At 49.3% G+C, this 22,399-nt stretch overlaps 1 protein-coding gene across 1 annotated transcript in view; it reads right to left on the bottom strand.

The window, feature by feature from the left end:
• Positions 1-2,268: 2,268 nt before the first annotated feature.
• The window catches only part of acvr2aa (activin A receptor type 2Aa), a 33,534-nt gene continuing 13,403 nt past the window's right edge, over positions 2,269-22,399 (bottom strand). Inside the window, exons 3-11 of the mRNA XM_084478618.1 lie at positions 19,621-19,733; positions 17,110-17,264; positions 11,337-11,480; positions 9,716-9,859; positions 8,728-8,873; positions 8,483-8,597; positions 7,237-7,375; positions 4,969-5,099; positions 2,269-2,500 (exon numbers count right to left, since the gene is read on the bottom strand). Of these exons, the coding sequence (XP_084334744.1) occupies positions 2,306-2,500; positions 4,969-5,099; positions 7,237-7,375; positions 8,483-8,597; positions 8,728-8,873; positions 9,716-9,859; positions 11,337-11,480; positions 17,110-17,264; positions 19,621-19,733 (1,282 nt within the window). The 3' untranslated portion in view covers positions 2,269-2,305. The remainder of the gene's footprint in view (positions 2,501-4,968; positions 5,100-7,236; positions 7,376-8,482; positions 8,598-8,727; positions 8,874-9,715; positions 9,860-11,336; positions 11,481-17,109; positions 17,265-19,620; positions 19,734-22,399) is intronic.

The raw sequence follows: 22,399 nt of genomic DNA, 5'->3' as shown, positions 1-22,399 counted from the left end.
TTGTATATGTAGATTTATATATAGAGCATCACTATTGAGAGAAGTATAGGAGAGAACAAAACAAGATAAACAATTCCTCGAAAAAGGCATCGGTTACATGGTGAAATGGAACCGCAACCCTACAATTATTATTCCTTTTCTCCAAGATATTTCATATTTGCAGGGATCTTTTCTCGCGTCTCCATGGAGCTAAAAAGAGGCTTCCAATTTTGGTACAGCCACAACCGCCAGAGTCACATTTAAAACAGGCTGGCTGGGATGGTCAACAAGGAAATATACAAACTAGGAAAAAAGGCAAAAAAAAAACCCAAAATGAAACAAAACAATAAAATAAACACTGGTCTGTGAATGGCTATTTCTGTGTCGTCGTTGGCATACTTTGAATACGTCTCCCCTCTCCCCCTTTGTCCCTTACTCCCCTCTGTCCATTTCTCCAGTCCTCTCCTCACACATTTCCAAAATCTTGTTTGAGCAAACGGGCGTCTCTGAATGTTCTGCAGCGATAAGATCCCCCAGCCCCCTTGAGGAAAGGAAAGACCGTTTCATTTCGTAGAATGTCAAACTGAGGTATACCTGGTTGAGGAGAGGTTTAAAATCATGAGTGCTCCTGTTCTGAGGTGGTGGATGATGGCGTTCCCCCCCCCCCCCCTCCGTCGCCTCGGCCCCCCCTGGCCCCCCTCACCGCCCCCCCCCCCCTCCCCGGCCCGTGGTTCTTTGGTTGAACAGTAGTCTGGTGGTGCCACCTGGCTAACCTGAAGCCGATGCTGCTGCTGCTGCTGCTGCTGTAAGTGCTGCTGCTGCTGTTGCTGTTGTTTACAGGAGCTACGGCGGAGGCAGTTGTCATGGTGACCGGCTCTCGGGCGTCCACAAGAGCCACACGGACACCTCGGTTCCAGGTGAAAAGGAGGAGGAGGGGGGGGGAAATGGCTTTCTCGGGCATCGTGGAAAAATTAATTTTTCAGTTGAAAGAAGGATGTGGGGAAAAAAAAGAGCCAAAACAAACAAAGAAGAGTTGAAAATTGAGAGTGGCCAGGGCCACGTCGACAAGGCCGGGTTCCAGCGTCGCGTGTGAAGGGGGGAGGGGGGGGGGGGGTCCACCAGAGAAGACTACTGCCTGCCTTTGAGTTGAAACCGCGTTGAAAAGGCGTGAGGTCTGAGGGGAGCGGTGGGGTAACGGCGCGCTGAGGGTAGGCGCCCACGGCAAAGTCCGGAGAAACACCCATGATTAACACACCTGTTCGTTGACACCTCTCTCACCGTCGAGATAGATGCAGATATATAGATATATCTATGTAGATATAGATATACTCCTATAGTGTCGTATGACATGTTTGTGTGTGTATATATACTATATATATAATTATATATATACACAGCAGCGGTACACAGACATTCAGAAGCTGTTTTCTTATTGGCATTACATAGTCATTCATAGAAACAAACAAACAAACAACCAGCAAATGTGTCATAAAACCCAAGTCGCCCTTTTTCCCACCCCGCCCACCCACCCTCCCTCCCCCGCCCCCCCCGACCGGCGTCGTACTGACTCCGTACTGATGTCCGTAATGCACTTCCCACCTTTTTCTTAGAAAAAGACAGCATGAAGTCCAGTGTCTGCCTGGGAGTCTGTACCTTTTCCTGCAGAAGCTTTCTGTCTTAAGAGGGGGGGGCGGGGCGGGGGCGGGAAGGGGGTGGGGCGGGAAGGGGGTGGCAACTGTTAAACAGCGTTGTCCATCGTGAGCGGTGGGGGGGAGGGGGGGGGAGTGGTGCCGAGCTGCGGGACCCTCAGCGGAAGGAGGAGTTTTGTCATCATGTGGCCCCCCCCCCTCCCCGGCTTCTGGTCCGCCGCGGGGGCGGCGAGCAGCCTCACGCGCTACAGGAAGCGCTTAGGAAGAGGACCTCCAGCGTCTGGGCGCTGGAGACCCCTCCCCCACCAGATGCCACTCGGGGCGTCATGGCGACAGCTCTGTGTACAATCGGTGACGCACGCGCCTCGAAAAATGAAAAGAATAAAAGAAACAAAAAACAAAAAACAAAAAGGAAATCCAAGATACACCGGGTGCCACGCCTCGTTGGCTCGTTGGGGGAAGAGGAGGGGGGTGTGGGGGGGGGGGGGGGGGGGGAGGTCGCATGGGCCAGCCAGGGGGGGGGAGGGGGGCGGGGGTGTGAGGGAGGGGGCGGGCGGGCGGGGGGCGGGGTCCTGAATGATCAATCGTCAGTTTCGATGCGACTTTAAAATCGGCCCGGGTTGGGTTGGGGTGAGGTGGGGGGGGGTGGGGTGGGTGGGGGTGTTCCCTCAGTCTAGTCATAGGCTAGACTCTTTGGGCGGGTAGTCCACGTTGGTCACCATGGTGACCACCGTGACGATCTCCTCCGTCGCCGTAACGCTGGCCTGCCGCTGCATCTGCACCACGCGCTCCTCCACGCAGCCGGCCGACAGCCGCGCCTCGCCCTCGTGGTCCCAGCACTCCTCGATGGTCTCGCACAGCATGGCCAGGCCCTGCAGGGGGGACAAGCACACAGTCAGTCAGCCAGCCAGCCAGCCAGCCATCCAGTCAGTCGCCCGACCACACAGCATGGCCGGGCCCTGCAGGGGGGGACAAGCACACAGTCAGTCAGTCAGCCAGCCAGCCAGCCATCCAGTCAGTCGCCCGACCACACAGCATGGCCGGGCCCTGCAGGGGGGACAAGCACACAGTCAGTCAGCCAGCCAGCCAGCCAGTCAGCCGCCCGACCCCCCAGCATGGCCGGGCCCTGCAGCCAGTAAGTAAGTAAGGAAGGCAGTAAAATATGATATATTTATAAAGCACAGTGATAACAGTTCACAACCGTCCAAAGTGCTGTACATGGTGCATTGAGGAGGTAAAAATGAAGGTAAAAATAACAACATCAAATAAAAAAAAAAAAGACATAAAACCAAGGCATCCACGTATTAACAAAGAGAGTAGTGCAGAGGCGAGATAGTTAAAGCCGGGGTGTACAGGTGGGTTTAGAGTCCTCGGTTTAAAGAGCAGAAACGGAGGGGGCATCACGAATGTGAGGTGGCATCCCATCGCTGAGGAAGAAGGGAACGTACCAAAGGAACGTCAATACCGCTCAGGTCTCTTTTATACCCGAGAGGATTATGGGATGCGGTCTGCGTTCTTATCGACAACGTGTAATGTTGCACTGACCCGGGCTCCGCGTCGCCAGCGGAATAGCGGAGCGGCACGACTTCAACTTAGGCGCTGAGCTCTCCCAGAGTCTGCGGGGGTGATCAGTAGCTCGTTGCTCTTGCCTCATGTGGATAAAAAGAGAAGCCCTCCTGGGACGCCCGAGGAAAGACACGCCGCAGGCTGCGGCCCGTCTGCGGCCGAGGCGTTCGGGGGAAAACGCGAACGGGAGGTGGTGAGCACGAAACCCGGGGATCCCCAAGGGCTGTGTCTCTGTGCATCACTGGACGCCAGATAGGACGACCACGTCTCCCTCGGACCGCAACGCGAGGGATCCGAAGAGCCCGCCGACTGAGCGTCTCCACCGGGAGGAGCTCGTCGTGCCATCTACAGACGCCTTGATCATCGGCTGACGAATGCAACGGGGGCCGTTACCGTCCGGATCTTTACCCAGAAGGCCAAGCTAAACGGGTAACGATCGCGTTAACGATTGATCGGGATCGTAACTCAGTTCAAACGACCAGTTCAACCCAGTGTCCACACACCAGTCGGCACTAATGGTGCCACGACAGTTAAGTTAACGGTTAAGTGGCGGCTGTACTTCACTGTAAGAACCAACCCAGGGTCACCTGCAGTTTACAGGAACAGCACCAACACACACACACCAGGTTCATCTGCAGTTTACAGTAACAGCACCAACCCACACACACCAGGTTCATCTGCAGTTTACAGTAACAGCACCAACACACACACACCAGGGTCATCTGCAGTTTACAGTAACAGCACCAACACACACCAGGTTCACCTGCAGTTTACAGTAACAGCACCAACACACACCAGGTTCACCTGCAGTTTACAGTAACAGCACCAACACACACACACACACACACACACACACACACACACACACACACACACACACACACACACACACACACACACACACACACACACACACACACACACACACACACACACACACACACACACCATGTTCACCTTCGGTTTACAGTAACAGCACCAACACACACACACACACACACCAGGTTCACCTGCAGTTTACAGTAACAGCACCAACACACACACCAGGGTCACCTGCAGTTTACAGTAACAGCGCCAACACACACACACACACACACACACCAGGTTCACCTGCAGTTTACAGTAACAGCACCAACACACACACACACACACACACCAGGTTCACCTGCAGTTTACAGTAACAGCACCAACACACACACACCAGGTTCACCTGCAGTTTACAGTAACAGCACCAACACACACACCAGGGTCACCTGCAGTTTACAGTAACAGCACCAACACACACACCAGGGTCACCTGCAGTTTACTGGTGCAACATCAACACCTTTTTTTCTGATCCTTTTTTATTTCTACTTGTGCAGCAAAATTGGTCCCGAAAAAACAATAGCTGAAAAGGAAAAAAAAAAATCACACCTGGCGAGGGGAACAACTGAAGTGCTGGCTCAGTGGCGAAACACAATTTATTCTGGTATGAGGCAAGCTAGTTAGCACTCAGCTCCCTCCCAAGAATAATGATACCCCACAACCTGCTGCCGTGGATGGCAATGGAGGCACTAATGAATAATACAACTCAATGAAATCGCTACACCTAAAAGAAAACGACTTCATTGGCCCAGAAAATACGGCAGTGACCTGTTTTACTGAAAACCATCCACATAGCCCTGTGTGCGTGCGTGCGTGCGTGCGTGCGTGCGTGCGTGCGTGTGCGTGTGCGCGCGTGTGTGTGTGTGCGCGCGTGTGATGTGTGTGTGCGTGCGTGCGTGGCTGTACTCACGCTGTGTTTCTGCCAGCACTCCCTGAGCGTGGGCCTCAGCTTCTTGTGGACCACCACGTCCTGCATGTCCTCCAGCGACGGGTGCTGGCCCACCTCCTCCTCGAAGGGCAGCATGTACTCGTCTACTGGGCCTGGCGGGGCAGAGACGGCTGGGTCACGACACTGGCACAACATACAGTGTGTGTGTGCTAAAACACAGGCTTAGCGATCGACCCATTTATCGCCCAATCTATTTTTTTTTTTGCCGTTTTTGTTTTTTCCCCGCCATGATTTACAGACAGTTTAATAAATGTTCATTTTTTTAAATTGAGACTTGTCACATTTGTTATCATCACTGTGTCATTTTTATGATGTAAATTGAGGGAGCAAAAGCAGGATGGGCTACAAATATCGGCTCAACTAAATCGGTATCGGTGTATCGACCATCGGCTAAGGCTGATGGAAAAATATCGGTATTGGCCCTAAAAAAAAATCCATATGGGTCAATCCCTACACAGGCTTGATATAAAGGTGACACTCTAGGTGTACTGATGAATGGGAAGCACAGCGGTGGTTTCACCTCTTCGTCACTGGGCCTATTTCAGAGTAATCTTTCTGAAAATAACAAATAGAGTATTACTCCAAAACAGCAAGGGCTATAATATGTAATCTTGGTACAGGAAGAAAGATGACACCAGTGAGATTTTTGCGCAAGTGAAATGATGTATGTAGATACGACTTGGTAAGAGTGATTAAAGCTAGAACAGAGCATAGGTGGAGGATTTCATTTCCGTGGTTTCCTACCACCTAGCGCATTATCAGTTGGTGGCCATAGCACAACATCGGACGAGTCCCTGGGTCAATATTTGATGCCAATAAAGTGAAGTAGAGCAAAGAGAGAGAGGTTTTAGTAGAGGTAGGTTAAAGGAAAACTCAAATTAACTTAATAAATCCAATCCAATGCAAATTTGAGAATATAACCTTGATGAAAACACAAACGGGTAAATATCTTGAAAACCCAATGTACAATTTTGAGAATCAATCCCTCTGTTGAAGGCTCAGGGTGAATAGAATTGAATGACACAAAGCCAAACAATCGCAATTGCACCATACGGCCACCAGATGGCGATGAAGAATGTGTGTTCTGATGGACGACAATTGACCTACTTCCTCTGAAACTACTGTACATCGATAGTAAACAAAAATTGCAAAATGGAGCCCAGACCACGCATTATCCATTTATGGTGGTTTTATTGGATCAAACACAACTTTGATGATTGATATATAGTTTGTGAAGATCACATCACGTGAAAAATATCACTTTTGCTGTGCATGTGCACAGTTATGAAATACATAACTATTCTTGTTACATGTTTCTTATCTTTTAAGGGGTTGGAATTGTCTTTTGTTTTGCCAAAAATGGCCATAATAGAGTAAAAGTTGAGAATAAAATCTCGCATGACTTAAAATGTCTTTGCAATTGGGGGGGGATGGGCTTCCCCGGATACAGCTAATTTCAGGATAAAGTTAAGGAAACATCCGGTGATTGGACACATAGCTCTCAGTACAGTCAGCCAGGTCTCAATCTCACTAACAGACCAGAGCCAGCCTGGAAACTCTATGAACTCTATGAAACTCAATGTTGCAAAACATTGACAAGTCGATGACAAAATGGTGTGTGTGTGTGTGTGTGTGTGTGTGTGTGTGTATATGCGCGTGTGTGTGTGTGTCTAGTACGATGGGCTGCAGGCCCTAAAGGCCCTGATCAATACAATCCTATAGCGGCCAGACATGGTGGGATCCATAGTGCTGTGCCCTGGTGACCTGGGCGGGACGAGGTCGTGACCCCGGTGACCCCGGGTCACAGCAGCTCCTGCCGGAGGCGCGTTGAAGTCACCGTGTACAGTGCGGTCGTTGCATTGAGAACACATTACACTGCCGCAGTGAAACTGATGCAAAATAAACCATCGAATCAACCGGAAGACTAAGAAAATAAACCAAATTGTTTTGCCTCCTCCCTGCTCTTATTCATCACCCATAACACCGTCTTCTTACCTGCACGCTAAACCTCACTCCGCCCCAACTACTATTCACATCAACCTACAGTCCCTACAGTTGTGGTAGATATCGCCATTTCTCCGTGCATCTAATTGGCCGCAACACCTCTGACGTTCCCTCTTCATACAGAAGCCTCTCGGTGACATTAGACAACGTTAGAGCGGTACTTCTGTCATCCCAGAGGGGGAAGCAGAGCACCCCGGCGTTCCCCGTTCCCTCGGCGGCGCTTACCGTCGGCGGCCTTGCAGCGTGCGGCCAGCTCCCACAGGACCAGGCCCAGCGCGTACATGTCTATCCTGAGGAAGGCGTCCCGCTGGATGTTGATGGCCCCCTCCAGCACCTCGGGGGCCATGTACCTCCTGGTGCCCACCTGCAACCAAAAACGCCAAGTACCGCGGTGTTTAGCAGCTGGAAGCTTCTCAAGGCGCACTGAATACACGGAAGTTGAACGGCAAAGTGTCTTTCAAGTACCATTTGAGAATGCACTATTTACATTTGAGTGAGTAGGGAATGGACATACCTACTGTATGAATGCAATAATGATTGTAATACCCATGAATGTAAGAACTTTTTCTGAATGTAAGAACTTTTACCTTTTTCTTCACTTCTGATGATGTTTATAATGATTGACTGCTTTTAGATTTTCATTGTTAACTGAATTATGATTTGTATCTTGTGTATTGTTATGTTTTGTGTCTTTCTGTGTGGACCCCAGTAAGACTAGCTCGTCCCACTTTGGTGACCTCTAATGTGGGGATCCTTTTAAACAATAAACAAAACGAAGAACCTTTTGGTCTTTTTTGAATATGTCACGCATGTTTTGGCAAATTGGCTAAATAACTTGACCAACATAATTATCCAAGCCTAAAAACATGACATTGTTACGGCACGCAATTAGTATTTTATATGAAAACTAAAATACTAGCAGCTTGCAGTTCCTCTAATACATTTTCAAAAAGCCTACATTCCTCATGTCAAATGATAGATTCATGTGCCTCAGTTCTGCAAGTAATACCTCATCCATAAGTCATCTAACGTAATAAATGCAAGTGGATACTTTCACGTCAACGCAGTTTGAGGCTAGGACAGCGATGGCGATCAAAGTTAGCTATTTGTCCCACTGACACACAAGCATTGGCGATAAGCATTATCAGTCAGTGTGCTAAAGAGATAAGCATTATACAACCCCACACACACACACATCACCTAGTAAGCTTGTAAAACAAAGTTCACCTGCATAACCCTATGTGATGACAAAGACTTTTACAATGTTTTCTAATTAACCAGCGTGATAAGAAGCGTCCAGATAACGTATGGAATTGTAGCTGTGACGTCACCACTGCATGACATCATGGAAAAAAAAAAAAAATTTGCTTTAAATTATATTATATATCCTCAAGTTGGAGATGCTTATAAATTTAAAAAAAGGCAGCAAGCGGATACCAAAGCTATGCTGACAAGTGTTATTTTTCCTCACCTGTCCGTGCGTGTCGCTGACGGACTTCCCCGACTCAAACCTCAGGGCCAGGCCAAAGTCAGCCACGCAGGCGCTCAGGTTAGACTTCAACAGGATGTTCTTACTTTTGATGTCCCTGTAAGGCACGCACACGCACACACACACACACACACGCACACGCACACACACACACACAGTCAAGAAAAACAAAAAAAACAACTATACAGTATAGTTGAAGACGTGGTGGGATGCGTAGTATCAGCTACCTGTGGGCTATGGCGGGTTTGTGGCCGTCCTTGAGCCCGGGGATGTCCTCGTGGAGGTAGGCCAGGCCGCGGGCCAGGGTCTGGGCTATGTGACACAGCTCCGTCCAGGACACCACGTTGGCCTTCAGGTAGTCCGTCAGAGAGCCCTGAAGCCAACGGGGGACGGTACAGCGTGCCCTGGGTTACTGGAGGGCAATATTGTGCGGAGCCAAGACGATGCGCGACCTTTACAGAAGGTCACGCACAACGCTGGCCTTTATACTGCAGAAGCTAGCTCGCTGTGAACTGCACTAGTGTGTGTTCGACCTGGCGGTGATGAAGATGTTCTTTTCCTTCACAAAATACAGCACTGTGTCTTGGGCATCTAGAAAGGCACTTATACAAGTCTATCAATGTGAGATATGCTTACTAACGCTGAAGGAGCAGCAATTAACGCTGCATTACAAATCACCAACACAATCTGGCGTTCAAGTCCTGTGTAACTGATTGAGCGCGGCCTGGGCTGAGCTCATCTAGTCCCTTAGTAACAATGCAAGGCGTGTTTCATCCCTCCAGCTTTATCTTGGCGTTAAGTTCACATAGCTACAGGCACATTAAATGATTATTCAAACGATGGTAGAAAGCCAACCCAAACACGGCTGAAACTTGCAAACGCTAAGCAGAATCAGCATCACCTATGCACCAGCGTTTCCAAAAGATGTACATCAAAACGTGTATATATATATATATATATATATATATATATATACACACACACACACGTATATACAGTATATGGCGTGGGTCTTAGTCCCGTCTATCCTGCTTGCAGTGTATAATCAAACAAGATTTGAGGATAATTAACTGCACAGCTCGGCTGTGATAAATGACACTTTAACAAAGCATTCACGCAACGGGTGCAATGTAAGCCAGACCGTGAGCGAACACTGTTTGTTTTGTGTGTGTTTGCGCTGTAACGCTGCGGTGTGACCAGCAGGGGGAGCGCTACCTTCTCGTGGTAGGCGGTGATGAGCCACAGCTCGATGTCCATGTTGGTGCCTCGCTTCTCGGCGCCGAGGAAATGGAGGAGGTTCTCGTGTCTCATGCCGCTGAGCGTGTAGATCTCATACTCGTTCTGCCAGGACTGCTTGTCCTGAGGACCCACAGAGAGAGAGAGAGAGAGAGAGCGCATGAATGATTTAAAACGGTAAAAAAACATTCATATTTTATAGGACCGCTATGAGTATTATTATACCGGTCATTTTAGGTCCCTGCATATCTCAAGCAAAGATTGGGCCATCATTCTGAATATCTTACACCACAGAATGTATTTCATATTTCTCCTGTTTATTTGCAATCCAAACAGTAGTTTGTATAGATTGTCAAAACAATACAACCACACTGGCTGTTTTTCCATTGTCATACCACTCCATAGTAAGTCCATAGTATAATGCAGTCAGTAGGTGAGATTTATTCTTGAAATAGACTAGATTATCATAATATAAAAAACTATATAGATTATGGGTTTATTTATTTTTTTATGTTGCCTTCTTCATTCCATCCTGTTTTGCATTATTTCCCTTCTTTTAAGTTCTGTTTGCTAAATAAACCCACTGGGAACATCAGCAAACGTCGCTTTCTTTCTACTGTCTCCCACTGGCCATGACCTTCTTGCAGTAATAACTGTGTCTGGAGGGGTCCCTGGCACTCTTCGCTCAGCCACTGCATGTGTATTTGTGTATTTGTATATTATGTCCAGGGCGGAGATTAGCTCAGGAGGCAGAGCGGGTTGGCTGGTAACCGCAAGGTTGGTGGTTGGGTCCGCGGCTCCGCCTAGCTGAGTGCCGAGGTGTCCCTGAGCGAGACGCCCTCGCCCTACTTGCTCCTGGCGAGCTGGCTTTCGCCCTGCGTGGTTGACTCCGCCGTCGGTGTGTGAATGTGTGCATGAATGGGTGAATGTCAGTAAACACTGTAAAGCACTTTGGATAAAAGCGCTATATAAATGCGGACCATTTACCATTTTGCATTCATCTATTTCTTTACCGTTTTTATACAAGGTGGGCCGCAAAGGTCTTCATGACAATTTAGCGGTCCACCTAAAGTCAAAGGTTGGGAGCCGATGCAATAATGCTTCTGTCATTTCCTTGTTATGGGCCAACGTGAGACATCCCCGCAGCGATCCACTGAGTGGTCGACTGCAGCGTTGTGGCACATAGAACCGCGTCCACAAATCCAGCTTTGGGGATGAAGATGCCGTCGTTTTGCGCGACTCGACTCGTCAAAGCCTTACAGTGACGTCGACTGAAGCGAAAACAAAAACACCACGCTGGTTGAGGATAGGCCCACGACTCCTGCGCTCTGGGTTGACGCAGCACACAGCCGCGTCGGGCCATGTCAACGCGTGCTCTCCGCTTGGTGGTCAATCCAGGCCACCGGGGGATTAGTGGGTGGTGATCGGCCTGAGCTAAGGCCCCAGGTCAACCTGGGAAGGGATTAAGGCTCGGAGCTTTAAGGCTGACGCCCTCTGCGTTTTCCATCTACCCCACACACACGCGCACGCACACACGCGCACACACACACACACACACACACACACACACACACACACACACACACACACACGCTCCTACCTGAATGGGGAATATTTTGACGGCCACAAGTTCGTTCAGCAGCTGGGCCTTCCACACGCAGCCGAAGCGCCCCCTGGCTTTGATCTCCAGCAGCTGCAGCGGCTTCTGCCCCAGGATGGGAGAGGGGGGCATGGGGCCGGGGTCCTGGGGAGAGAGAGAGGCAGACACACACAGCATGTAACGCCGTCACCCAAAAAAAACCCGTCCCGTTGCATTTTGCATACAAGCGCGCCACGGCATTCTAGCTAGCAGAGTTAACTGAAGGTGTGAGGTGGCAAAATGGTTGCCGAAGCCGCTTTTTGCATGAAGCCCAGAGGCGGAAGGCCTAAAGTCAGAGAGAGGAACACCGTGTTGTTGGGGGGGGTGGGGGGGAAGAAGTCTGCAGCTGCTAGCAGCCACTATGTGGCTTCGACTGAAGGTGGCTTAGGGAAGCCGACTAAGGACTGAGCTTGTTTAACTCAAATCACCAACCTCTGTCTCCGGACAACGGAGTGGATGCAGAGGGATAGTGGGATGGAGGCAGTGGATGGAGAGATGAATGGATGGGGGGGGGGGGGGGGACTGACCTAGTTTTCAAACCAGCGAGGGGGTTGAGGCGGGAGAGAGCGTGTGTGTGTGTGTGTGTGTGTGTGATGGTGAGCGGGAGGAGGGGGGAGATGTTGGAGGGGACTGCAGTGACGCAGCTGCTGTGCTCACTCCTGTCTTTGGGTGGACTATTCGGTAGATGCTTTGTAAGGGGGGGGGGGGCTCTGTTGGAATAAGGGTGATCTGATCCGGTTCATAGACCCACCGGTCCAAAAACCCCCTCAACTTTCCATGGGTTCCTCATGTATGGCGAGGCTGCTGCAAGGCACCCAATAGCCTCGGGGGGGTAATAAAACGGAGACCTTTGGCTGGTTTAAAAAAAATCAAGGAAGAGGACCTCAAAGGCAAGGATGACAGAGCTGCCGAAAGCAAGCCGATAAGGCCCTGGCCTTTCAGAGTTTATGGAGAGGGTAATAGAGAGAGAGAGAGTCGGAGAGAAATCGAGAGGGGGGGCTCATTTGTTGTGGCGCACCAGCTTCCTGTCCGAACGCTGAGCCAGGGCCTTCGGCGGTGTCGTGTGCACACCCCCCACCCCCCCCCACCCCCCCTTTTTTTTTTATGTGACCACTGGCCACCTACAATGACCTTCAACAACCACACAGGCCTTGGTCAGCACACACAGACTCCTCTCTAGAGTCTCTGTGCTGTGAGTGTGTGCGTGGGGGGGTATCACACACACACACACACACACACACACACACACACACACACACACACACACACACACACACACACACACACACACACACACACACACACACACACACACACACACACACACACGGCTGAAGGCGGGCTTGTTTTGTCGCCATAGCCGGAGTGTAGGCGGGCTCCGGCGCTAGGGGCCCCGCTGTGAGGGGGCCGACGTTAAGCCTGTTTCCGGGGGAGCCCACCGAGCGACACTGTGTCCACGGCAACAAATAAAATCGGCCTTGAAGGACCGCAAGGACACTTCAGCGTTTTTTTAGTTATTTACTTTTTTCATATCGGTCTATGTTTTCTAGGTCACAGGAGGCTTGTTATTGAACCGTCAGCGGCTGTGATTAAGTAGGACACCAGGCTCTGCATGTAACATATATGCTGTTTGTTCTCCCCCCCGCCCCCCTGCACACATCGCTCTAAGGCTAAATCAACTATGTGTAGCACCGCCGCCGCCGTTATTGTTGGGCGGAGTGAGTCACAGAATAACAAGCGCGGCGTGGACGATGACAGCAGGTAGGCGCATACTGTATATATGCGTGTATGTATAGTCATATATACATCAATCAATATATAAAAAAAGAGAGACAGAAACAGAGAGAGCCCCTTTTTATACAGTCCTTTTTTCACCTTAAATGAAAGTAAAAGGAACTCAAAAGGTATTAACCTTTTCTGCCGTCATAAGGTGGGCTAATGGGATCAATGCTCTTTGTTTACAGGCATTTGAGAGCAATTCACCATCCCCCAATGACTGTTGAACCAAATGGATCACCACTTGACCTTAGGCTCTCAGATAGGACCGAGCACTGTGAGGCCTAACGGAGAGAGGTAAACAGAGTAGTGGTCATGGAGAGAGGACAGGGGGAGAGGGCCACACGTGTATCAAGCACTCCCTGCAATTGGCGTTTTTGAGGCTGCATTTGCATTCACATGTCAATCATTCACCGCATGCGCTTCCTGGCATTTCTGGTCTGTGAGTCATCCATTGGTTGAACGACACTCGCACCCAGCGGCCCTCCCTCCCTCCCAGGACACAAAGAGGCCACCCGCACACGACATCAACAACCATACCAGGTCTGGGCGCATAGCAAAATAATAAGTGCAGTGCACAAATACGACTAAACAGGAACATTGTGACTTTATCAAACAAACAGGACTGAAAGCTTGCAGGCTCGGGTTTGGGGGATATTACTGACCAAAAAAGGAAGATGCAAAACGATAATTCAGTGGTGGTGAGGGGGGGGGGGTGTAAATATTAACTGAACAAAGAAATCCAAGGGTGAAGTTACTCTTTAGTCATCCATTATCACTTATCCAAAATTAAATATCTCTGGTGGATTTCATGAAGCAACAGCTTGAATCAGACTTGATGTCTTACCTCGATCATAATATGAAAGGCGTGCTGGTCGAGGAAAAAGAGGGCATAGGAAACAACACAGTTGTCTGCATGAGAGTCTTGAAAAGAAGGCAGAAAAATGAATGGCAACCAAATGACCCACACAGGAGCACGCACGCACTTAGACCTGCTAGGCTTTAGCTGGTGGATCTATACATGCCTCACACACGTTAAGGACAAAAACAAATGCAAGGAGGCTCCGTCTAAGCTGCTTGACTGACATCATAAGGGAGGGAAAGTAATGGGAAGTGTTACATGAGTAACAATTCTCATAAGGGTCACTCACACGTTACAATCAACACACACACACACACACACACACACACACACACACACACACACACACACACACACACACACACACACACACACACACACACACACACACACACACACACACACACACACACACACGGGCCGTCATAAAAACGCCCGTCAGCCTGACGGTAAGCATTTCAGCAGCTGATCGTGGCACCCCCCCCAGAATTTCACATGTGCTCTTAAAAGCGTGTGATTAGGCTTCACTCCGCACCCCTCTCCCTTCCCCGGCGGTGTTGCCGAGCAGCGCACATGATTTCTGTACCGCATGTGCGTGCAGTCGGGAGGGGATTCAGCACTATGGTGGCGGAGTCTAGGCACAGGGAGACGAGGGGGGGGGGGCATTTTATTTGACTCTTTATGGGCCTTTAAGGCCCTGCTTACTCAGAAGGAGCCTGTATGAGGCTGATGAATAATGGAGAAGCTCTTCCCTCCATCTCGGATCACATTGCACTCTGGGAATGGAGTTCTGAGGGCGGGGTGAGGCCCCGGCCTTAACGGCGGTCTGGCTCCACGCTGACCGGCGCGCGGGAGGGTCTGTCGTCACTCACGCCCCGACCCGCCCCCCCCCCGTCGCCGTCCCACAAGCCAAAGCCATGTCCAACGTGGCCGCGATGACGTGAATCCCAGAAGCATGAGTGTGTGTGGTCAATGAGGGCCGCGTTTGGGTTGTTTTCCTGCTCAAACGTGTGTTGAGACGGTACAGCGTGCAAACGGGGGCAGGACTCCAATAAGCGTCTGAATCATGCTGCCTGCAAAGTCAGCAAGCCGGGGCGAAGGCCGCTGTGTCGCAAAAAGGGGGACTGTGCGTTCGCAAATGCTTGATTTGCTATTGATATAAGGCCTGAGAACACTAGCTGTCCTGCAAACGGTGTGCTTTTTTTTCCAATACTGTCAATGTGGAGGACGGGTGCAAACCAGAGACCTGAGAGAGAGAGAGAGAGAGAGAGCGAGGAAGAGCGCAAGCAGGGAGGGAACATGCATTATTTAGCTGCCCCTACCCCACTTTTCAACGTTTTGCCTGCACTCAGTGTTATGTGCTGTGGCGTGGCTGATGAGTGGGCGGGAACCACATGCACTCACGCACGCACACACACACACAAAATTGCAGACAAGCACCCGTACAGCAAGTCACTCTGGTCAGGCCACGCATCAACGACTCCTGATTACCAGGAAACTGATGTACGGAGAAAGGCTTTGTAAATGACCACCTCCCGCAATCATAATGACACGTTGCTTGGACGCCCACCTCGTGCAGTAGCTGCGTAAATGCACTTCACATCCATTAATGGCCGAGCTGTGAAAGCGTTCATGTTCCACTTAGATATAGGGTCTGGTGTGGGATCAGGTAGAAGAGGGGGGACTCATGAGCGGCTAAGGACTGAGAGACTATGGTTGCTATTTGGACCAGCGGCAGCAGATAAAAACCCTTAGTGGAGGGAGGGACCATGGGTCCGGCTTGTGAACCCTATCCGTCCTTCTGCTTTAGGCTAGGACTAGAGGTGCGTTCTAGTTTTATTCTGTTCAATACAGACAATGGTGCCTTCTTCGATTGATCCCCTTTTCTTCCATAAGCAGGTCTAACAAATGCTGTATGATGTTGTTAAGAATGATCAATTATGCATTACGTTTTTTTATCGTTTTTTTATTGTTGGGGAACAACTTTTGAATTATTGTTATATGGATCATTTCCCAAATGCAGCATAGCCAGGATGTGATGGGGCTCAGTTTCCTTTTGACTGCTCACATTTTCTTGATGGGTGCACATCATGAAGAAACACGGTACTACTGCCAATACTGAAACACACACTCCGGCAACAGATTCATAGAAGATGATTATGTGCAAATGACAAGCATTGTTTATGTGACGGGGAAGTTCAGTTTCACAACTTTTCCTCTGAAGCAGCTGGTTGAAATCCAATGACTATTCTGGCATTCTGGCCATCTGGTATTCTTCATATTCCAGAAGTTGACCATGAAATTCTTCATTTTGATGCACAAAGCAATGCACAAATTGCTCTTCCTGTTCCCCCTCCACAAATAGACATTACATTTTTCTACAGTGCAACCTACTGTAGCGCTTTAGTGCAAGCATTTATCAAGGACACGTTTGTTTTAGAGAAAAGGCGTGTTGTGCTGCTAAAGAAAACTTGTTATTGTTGCAGTGTCAGAACTTTGTTCCAGAACAAAACAAAACCACATAACCTGTTGGCAGTCTACCATACATGTTCTAAGGTAACCATTATACTATCTGACTCATAGTAAATTGACTTGAGTACCAACCTCCCCTTGCATAAATTACGGATCATATCACATCGCAAGGGATGGTGTTTAAAGTCCTCTTCGACTGGACCTTCACCTGTGTGTGGGCTGTCAATCACCTGTCCAACCCGACAGAGGACTTGAGCCCTGGTAGCCCGGGCTGTCATGGATATGTGGTGCAGAGTTTAAAAGCAAGTCTCGTCTGTCAAGGGTCTGACAGTCCGGTGGGCAGAAGTTTTACACAGAACAACCAACATGTGTGCTGCTCAGTGACAGCCTCAGCCAGTAGCGTTCTCATAGGTTTGTCAAACTTTTCTTAAAAATACAAAGAAGGGATGCCAAAACAAGGGATGAGTGCGCCGCCTTGATGGAACGTACACAATCTTTCCTGTTCATATCAACATTATGCAATAGTTGGCAATATACAAACCAGGAACAACAACTACAACAACAGCCACTACCACCACAACCACAACATGTACACTGGTCAGATGGCGGCTGAGGTTTTCATACCTGGGTGGGCACTAGGACGGGTGGGTACGCCAGCTTGTGGTGGCGGTACATCCAGAAGGAGAAGAGCATGATGGCCGTGATGCCCATGATGGGCACCAGCGAGTACATGAGCGTGGTCAACACTGGGGGCTTCTGGGTCACTGGGTTGGAAGTCGCTGGTGGCGAGATAAAGAGACATAGAGACATAGAGAGAGAGAGAGACATAGAGAGAGAGAGAGAGAGAGAGAGAGAGAGAGAGAGAGAGAGAGAGAGAGAGAGAGAGAGAGAGAGAGAGAGAGACGAGCACAAAGGTCAATGAAAGCAACAACAGTGACATGGGATAGCACTGAAAAAAAAAGAAAGAAAAAAAAAAAGGCGTTGGAAAATGAGGGGGAATTTTTGATGTGACATAATCGGTGATAGCCTGCCAGGAATTTAAGCCTCCCATCTTGACGGTCGTCATCAGAAGTTGAGGAGTGAATTAGAGTTACTAATATTGGATGATAAACAACACATATATAATACATCATCTACTTAATTCCAAACCCTGTATTCAAATGGGGGCTAAAACCATCACATACAAACTATGTCAACACATTCCTCATAGAGATGCTTTGCAGAAGCTAGAGCATTTAAGGTCACCGGTGTTTTGCTGATAAGAGGCCAAGCATACGCTGTCCCCGGACCATCCCTTTCCCCATCACCACCAATCCCATCTGACAACAGCGGGATCCGGAACTTGTGTGCAGATGGATGGATACATGAGCGTGAGCAAGCAGAGGGAGGGAGGGAGGGATGGAGAGAGAGAGAGAGAAAGAGAGCTGACCTCAACTGCACTGGCTCTGCTGTATTGCCTCTGCATGCGTGCGACCCCTGGGGTGCCGTTACATGGCGCTGCAGCTCAACCCGCCCCGTACCCCCCCCCCCCCCCCTCCCTCCCTTCCAGCTCCCTCACGCATGCCTAAGCACCACTCTACCACCCCGCCCCACCCCCCCCTCAAACCCAAATCTATTAACCCTCCCTCTCCCCCCCTCCCTCCCTCCCCGCAGCCCCGACCAGCCAGCGCTCAGTTTTAGCCCTGAGCGGGATAAGAGCCGCTGAGCTCTTGGAACACAGCAGCAGCAGCAGCGGCAGCGGCGGCGGCGGCAGCGGCGGCAGAAACAGCGTCAGCCTGGCCCACTGCGTGCGTGATGCGTTCTGGCAAATGGGACCCTGTCCTCCCCTTGACCGATGGGCATTACGGCTCACGCCACTCCTCCGCTGTGAGATCCCTGGTCAGCAGGTCATGCTCGCTCGCTCGCTCTAAACCTCCCCTCCATCTTCGAGTCTCTCTCTCTCTCTCTCTCTCTCTGCCACAGATAGTACACTGTTGCTAGGTTAAAAAAAGCAGTGGCCCCTGCATGTGTATGTGCGCGCGTGGCCCGTGCAGCCTGGCCTTACTTGTTTGCTGCACGGACATGCCGGGTCTGTGCTCATGAGGGCAGTGAGGTTCATAAGGGTTGTTTTTTTTTTAAATTTGTGCCCACCCTACGCCCATATTATCTCCATTCCAAATATCCGGGACATTCCACATCTAGTTAGTGGCTTCCTAAAATACACGAATGGTTGCATAACTGGGCGGACCACACCAACGGAGTAGGGAGATAGGGAGCTGGCTGAACCAACCGCCCGCCCGACACAGCTTTTCTTTCCTATTTAAAACAACCTAGTGTCAGCGCTTTTCCCCTATTATGGGAGCACACACACACACACACACACACACACACACACACACACACACACACACACACACACACACACACACACACACACACACACACACACACACACACACACACACACACACACACACACACACACAGTTGGTGAGACCAACAGGTTCAATCGCAATTTTTCTGTCAACCAGTCTGTCAACTTTTTGATTTGTGTCACTGGGGGCTTGTCTAAGAATAAATGAACTAACAATACAGGTCAAGGTGAGTGACGTTCAAGCCGTGGATCTGGGATGAGGCTTGTTCAGCAGGGAAGGGGTCGGAATAAAACGCATGACATTCAACGTGAGCCGTTGGGATTGCTTATAACCTGCCACGTAAAGGAGCAGTATAAGTAGCGGCCATCGGTCCAGATGGGGGAGGCACCAGGCATTGGTAGCCCAGCTGGTGGTTCTGTGAGCCCATAGGGTAATTATATACTGGTTCCTTAATAATCACCTGTGCTGCCAAGGATGAGACTGTTTTGTATGAGCTCCTCCGGTTGGATGTTACGGATATTTTTGAATTCAGACGATCACAGCCTTCAGATGGTTATTGTGTTATATTTAACAATGGGCGGGGGACCGCAGCTGCTGTGGCTTAGCGGGGAACGAGAGAAACAGAGGCGTTTCGTGTCATGTTGTTTGCTAGTCATCATGCTGAAAAGCAGGGCGACAACTAGCAAGACAAAGTCCATTATTTGACAGCACAGGTGTGGTGACGCACACGCGCACACACACACACACACACACACACACACACACACACACACAAACTTACTTTGTATTGGGGGCTTCGTGTCTGGGTTGTAGGAGAACTTTTTGTTGCACATACTGCCTTCACAGCAGCAGAAAAAGACCTCTGGATCGTCTTTCTTCTCCACACACTCGTTCCTGTAAAAGAGCAGGGTGGGGGAGAGGGGTGTGTCACAGGATGTTCAACGGCCTCTGGCTTCATGATCCACAATGAGCCATCTGGCCTTTTTCAGATGCACTATAAAAAAAATAATGTAAAGTATAACCAAAGGGCGTACCGTATAATTAACGAATGCACACCTGAAGCAGGATTTATTCAAGCAATTGAAATTGGGTTTTACTGGCAAAGAAAAACACTGAGCACGTTAGGGTCATAGTAAGGAAGTATCGCTAGCTAGGAAAGTAAAGGGGGAACTCCTTGTTTAAAAACAAGAAATCTGAGTTTCTACCCTCATTACTGGGGATGCATAGACTTGGATCTACCATGACCAATGTGGCATATCGGTTCACAGCTTGCATGAGAAATGCATGCTCTTTGTCTCACATGCCACTGCCGAACGCTTTTTACCCCAGTGCAGTCGCACGTCAGAATGTGGATAAGGAAGCTTTGAATTAGCATGAGAGACGTTTTCCTCAGGTGAACACCAGCCTTTATTTACACAATAGTTGTATGGTTTGGTCACTTTGTGTATTTCTTTGTTGCCCCCAGGGGGGGGGGGGTTCTTGGGTCAGCAGCCTAACTGTGGAGTTATGCAGGGTAAAAAATAACCTGTCAACATACCACACACACTGGGAGAAAAAAAAAAGAAACGGAAAACAAATCGATCCAGTTACTGCAGGTGGGAGGTAAACGGGTTCAGTGGCATGCTATGACAAGAGCCTCCAGGTAACCAGAGCTCAGCCAGGGCCTCCCCGCCTCCCTCTCTTTCTCTCGCCCTGTCACGCCAAGCGAGAAATGTTTGCTGGCAGCCCCGTTGGACGTTAAGCCACGGCGAGATAACATCAGGTTCGGGAAAGGCTGTTGGTGGGGCGAGAAGGGGAGGGGGGCGGGGGCGGTGGTGCACTCCAAGGCAAAACATGTTTACACAACATGGAGAGGGCCTCAAGTGCGGCAACAATTGGGTGGGGTGGCGTTTCGTTGAGCCGTGGAACCGGGTGTCAATGGCAAAGTTGTCCTTTTCTCCGTGTAACAAAGTGTGTGGGTGTACATTTTCTAAAGAGAACCCTCGCTGGAGAGAGTGAACGTCAGGCTTTTATTAAAAAGTTCAGAGTGTGTGGAACAAGTCAAGGCGGCGTCCGGGTGACGTCTGCGTTGGCAGCGGCTCACAGTGCCCCGTGCACTCAACACCTTCAGCGCAACTCCTGAAAGGCCTCCGTCAATCAGCCCGAAAATAATAATTGCTCCAACACACAAGTAAAAAAGGTTTAAAAAAAAAAGGACCTATGAAATGAAAACCTTTGATCAAGTATCAAACTTCCATCATCTCACTCTCTTCCCCCCCCCCCCCCTTCTTAATATCAGCCGTGGTTTGAGCACGCTGAACTTCAAATAGTTTAGACCATTTTCTTTCCCATACACGTCACCTTTTCTTTCCCATACGCAACAGTTGGAGTTGTTGTGACTAAAAGTGCCTTTCCATGCTCGGCAGCTGTTGGTTGGTGAGTGGAAACGCACCAGTGTTGAGAGGGAGGGATTTTCATAAGCTCTCTGTGAAACTGCCGCAACAATGGACTAGGTCATGTTAACTGGCTTGTAGGTCATTCGGCCTACGCAGGGACAACCATCCAAAAAATTGTGGAAGGAACATTTTCAGCGTTTATCTGCCGTTGGTCGAAGTTTGAACAAGAAACTGGCTGAGTGACACTATATGCTCGCTGATATGATTACTAGCGGTTAGGATGTTTTAAATTCTCCAAAGTGGCGGCTATTGGGATCTGGTCACAATATTGAACAAACCAAATCTAACTATTTTATAATATAATAGAGTACCTAATGCAGTTATAAGCAATGTGAAACAATGTTCCTCATCCACCAAACTGTGTGGCTCACACAATGATATGAAAGACTTTCAAGAAATGTTAACGTAAAATCTGACCATATCTGATACCTTCGATTCTAGAATGTCAGACAGACAAAACACTGTATGGACGGTGCACATTTGATTTCAAAACTGTCGTCCAAAACATATCTTCGGTGAGCATTGAACACGCTTGTTGTGAACCCATTTGCCGACACTTTCTGTCCATTCACATTGATATAATTCAGGCTTCAGTCTGCCAGACAGCTCGGAGCATCTGCTAGTTTCTATCCACAGCGCTTCTGAGAATTTTAATAGCCCTAAACATCAGTCAAAACCCTCATGGCTCTGGGCGAGAGACAGGAAGACGGCAACAGTTGCACGATTTATTATATGGAAAGATTTCTCCAGTGAAGTCCACTCAAGTTCTCTGTGAAACACGGAATCACATTTAGCCCCAACTTGACTTGGTTGGAGAGCTAACCAGGTAAAGTCAACTGTGTGACTTTCACCTGAATTCTATCTTTGTTGATGAATGGCGGCGATTCAAAATTATTCGTTAATAAATTATTTCCGACAGTTTTTTGTACAATCGAACTACATCAATGACTGGCAAACTGGACCAAATGCAGAAAAGATTAATGCTCAATCGTGCTTTAACTTGCATTGTGTGCTAGGTGTTGAGAAACTCCTGACAAAGTAATATGTCATCAGATGGTTGTGAGCAAACCTGTTTAGCTCTTCGACACCTCCTCTGTTCTCTGTTCCCTGGTTGTTATGCAGTGC

Source organism: Micromesistius poutassou (assembly GCF_964030765.1).
Source record: "Micromesistius poutassou genome assembly, chromosome: 14".
NCBI lineage: Eukaryota > Metazoa > Chordata > Actinopteri > Gadiformes > Gadidae > Micromesistius > Micromesistius poutassou.
Note: the sequence above shows the minus strand (reverse complement) of the source record. Positions and strands in the feature narration are given on the sequence as shown.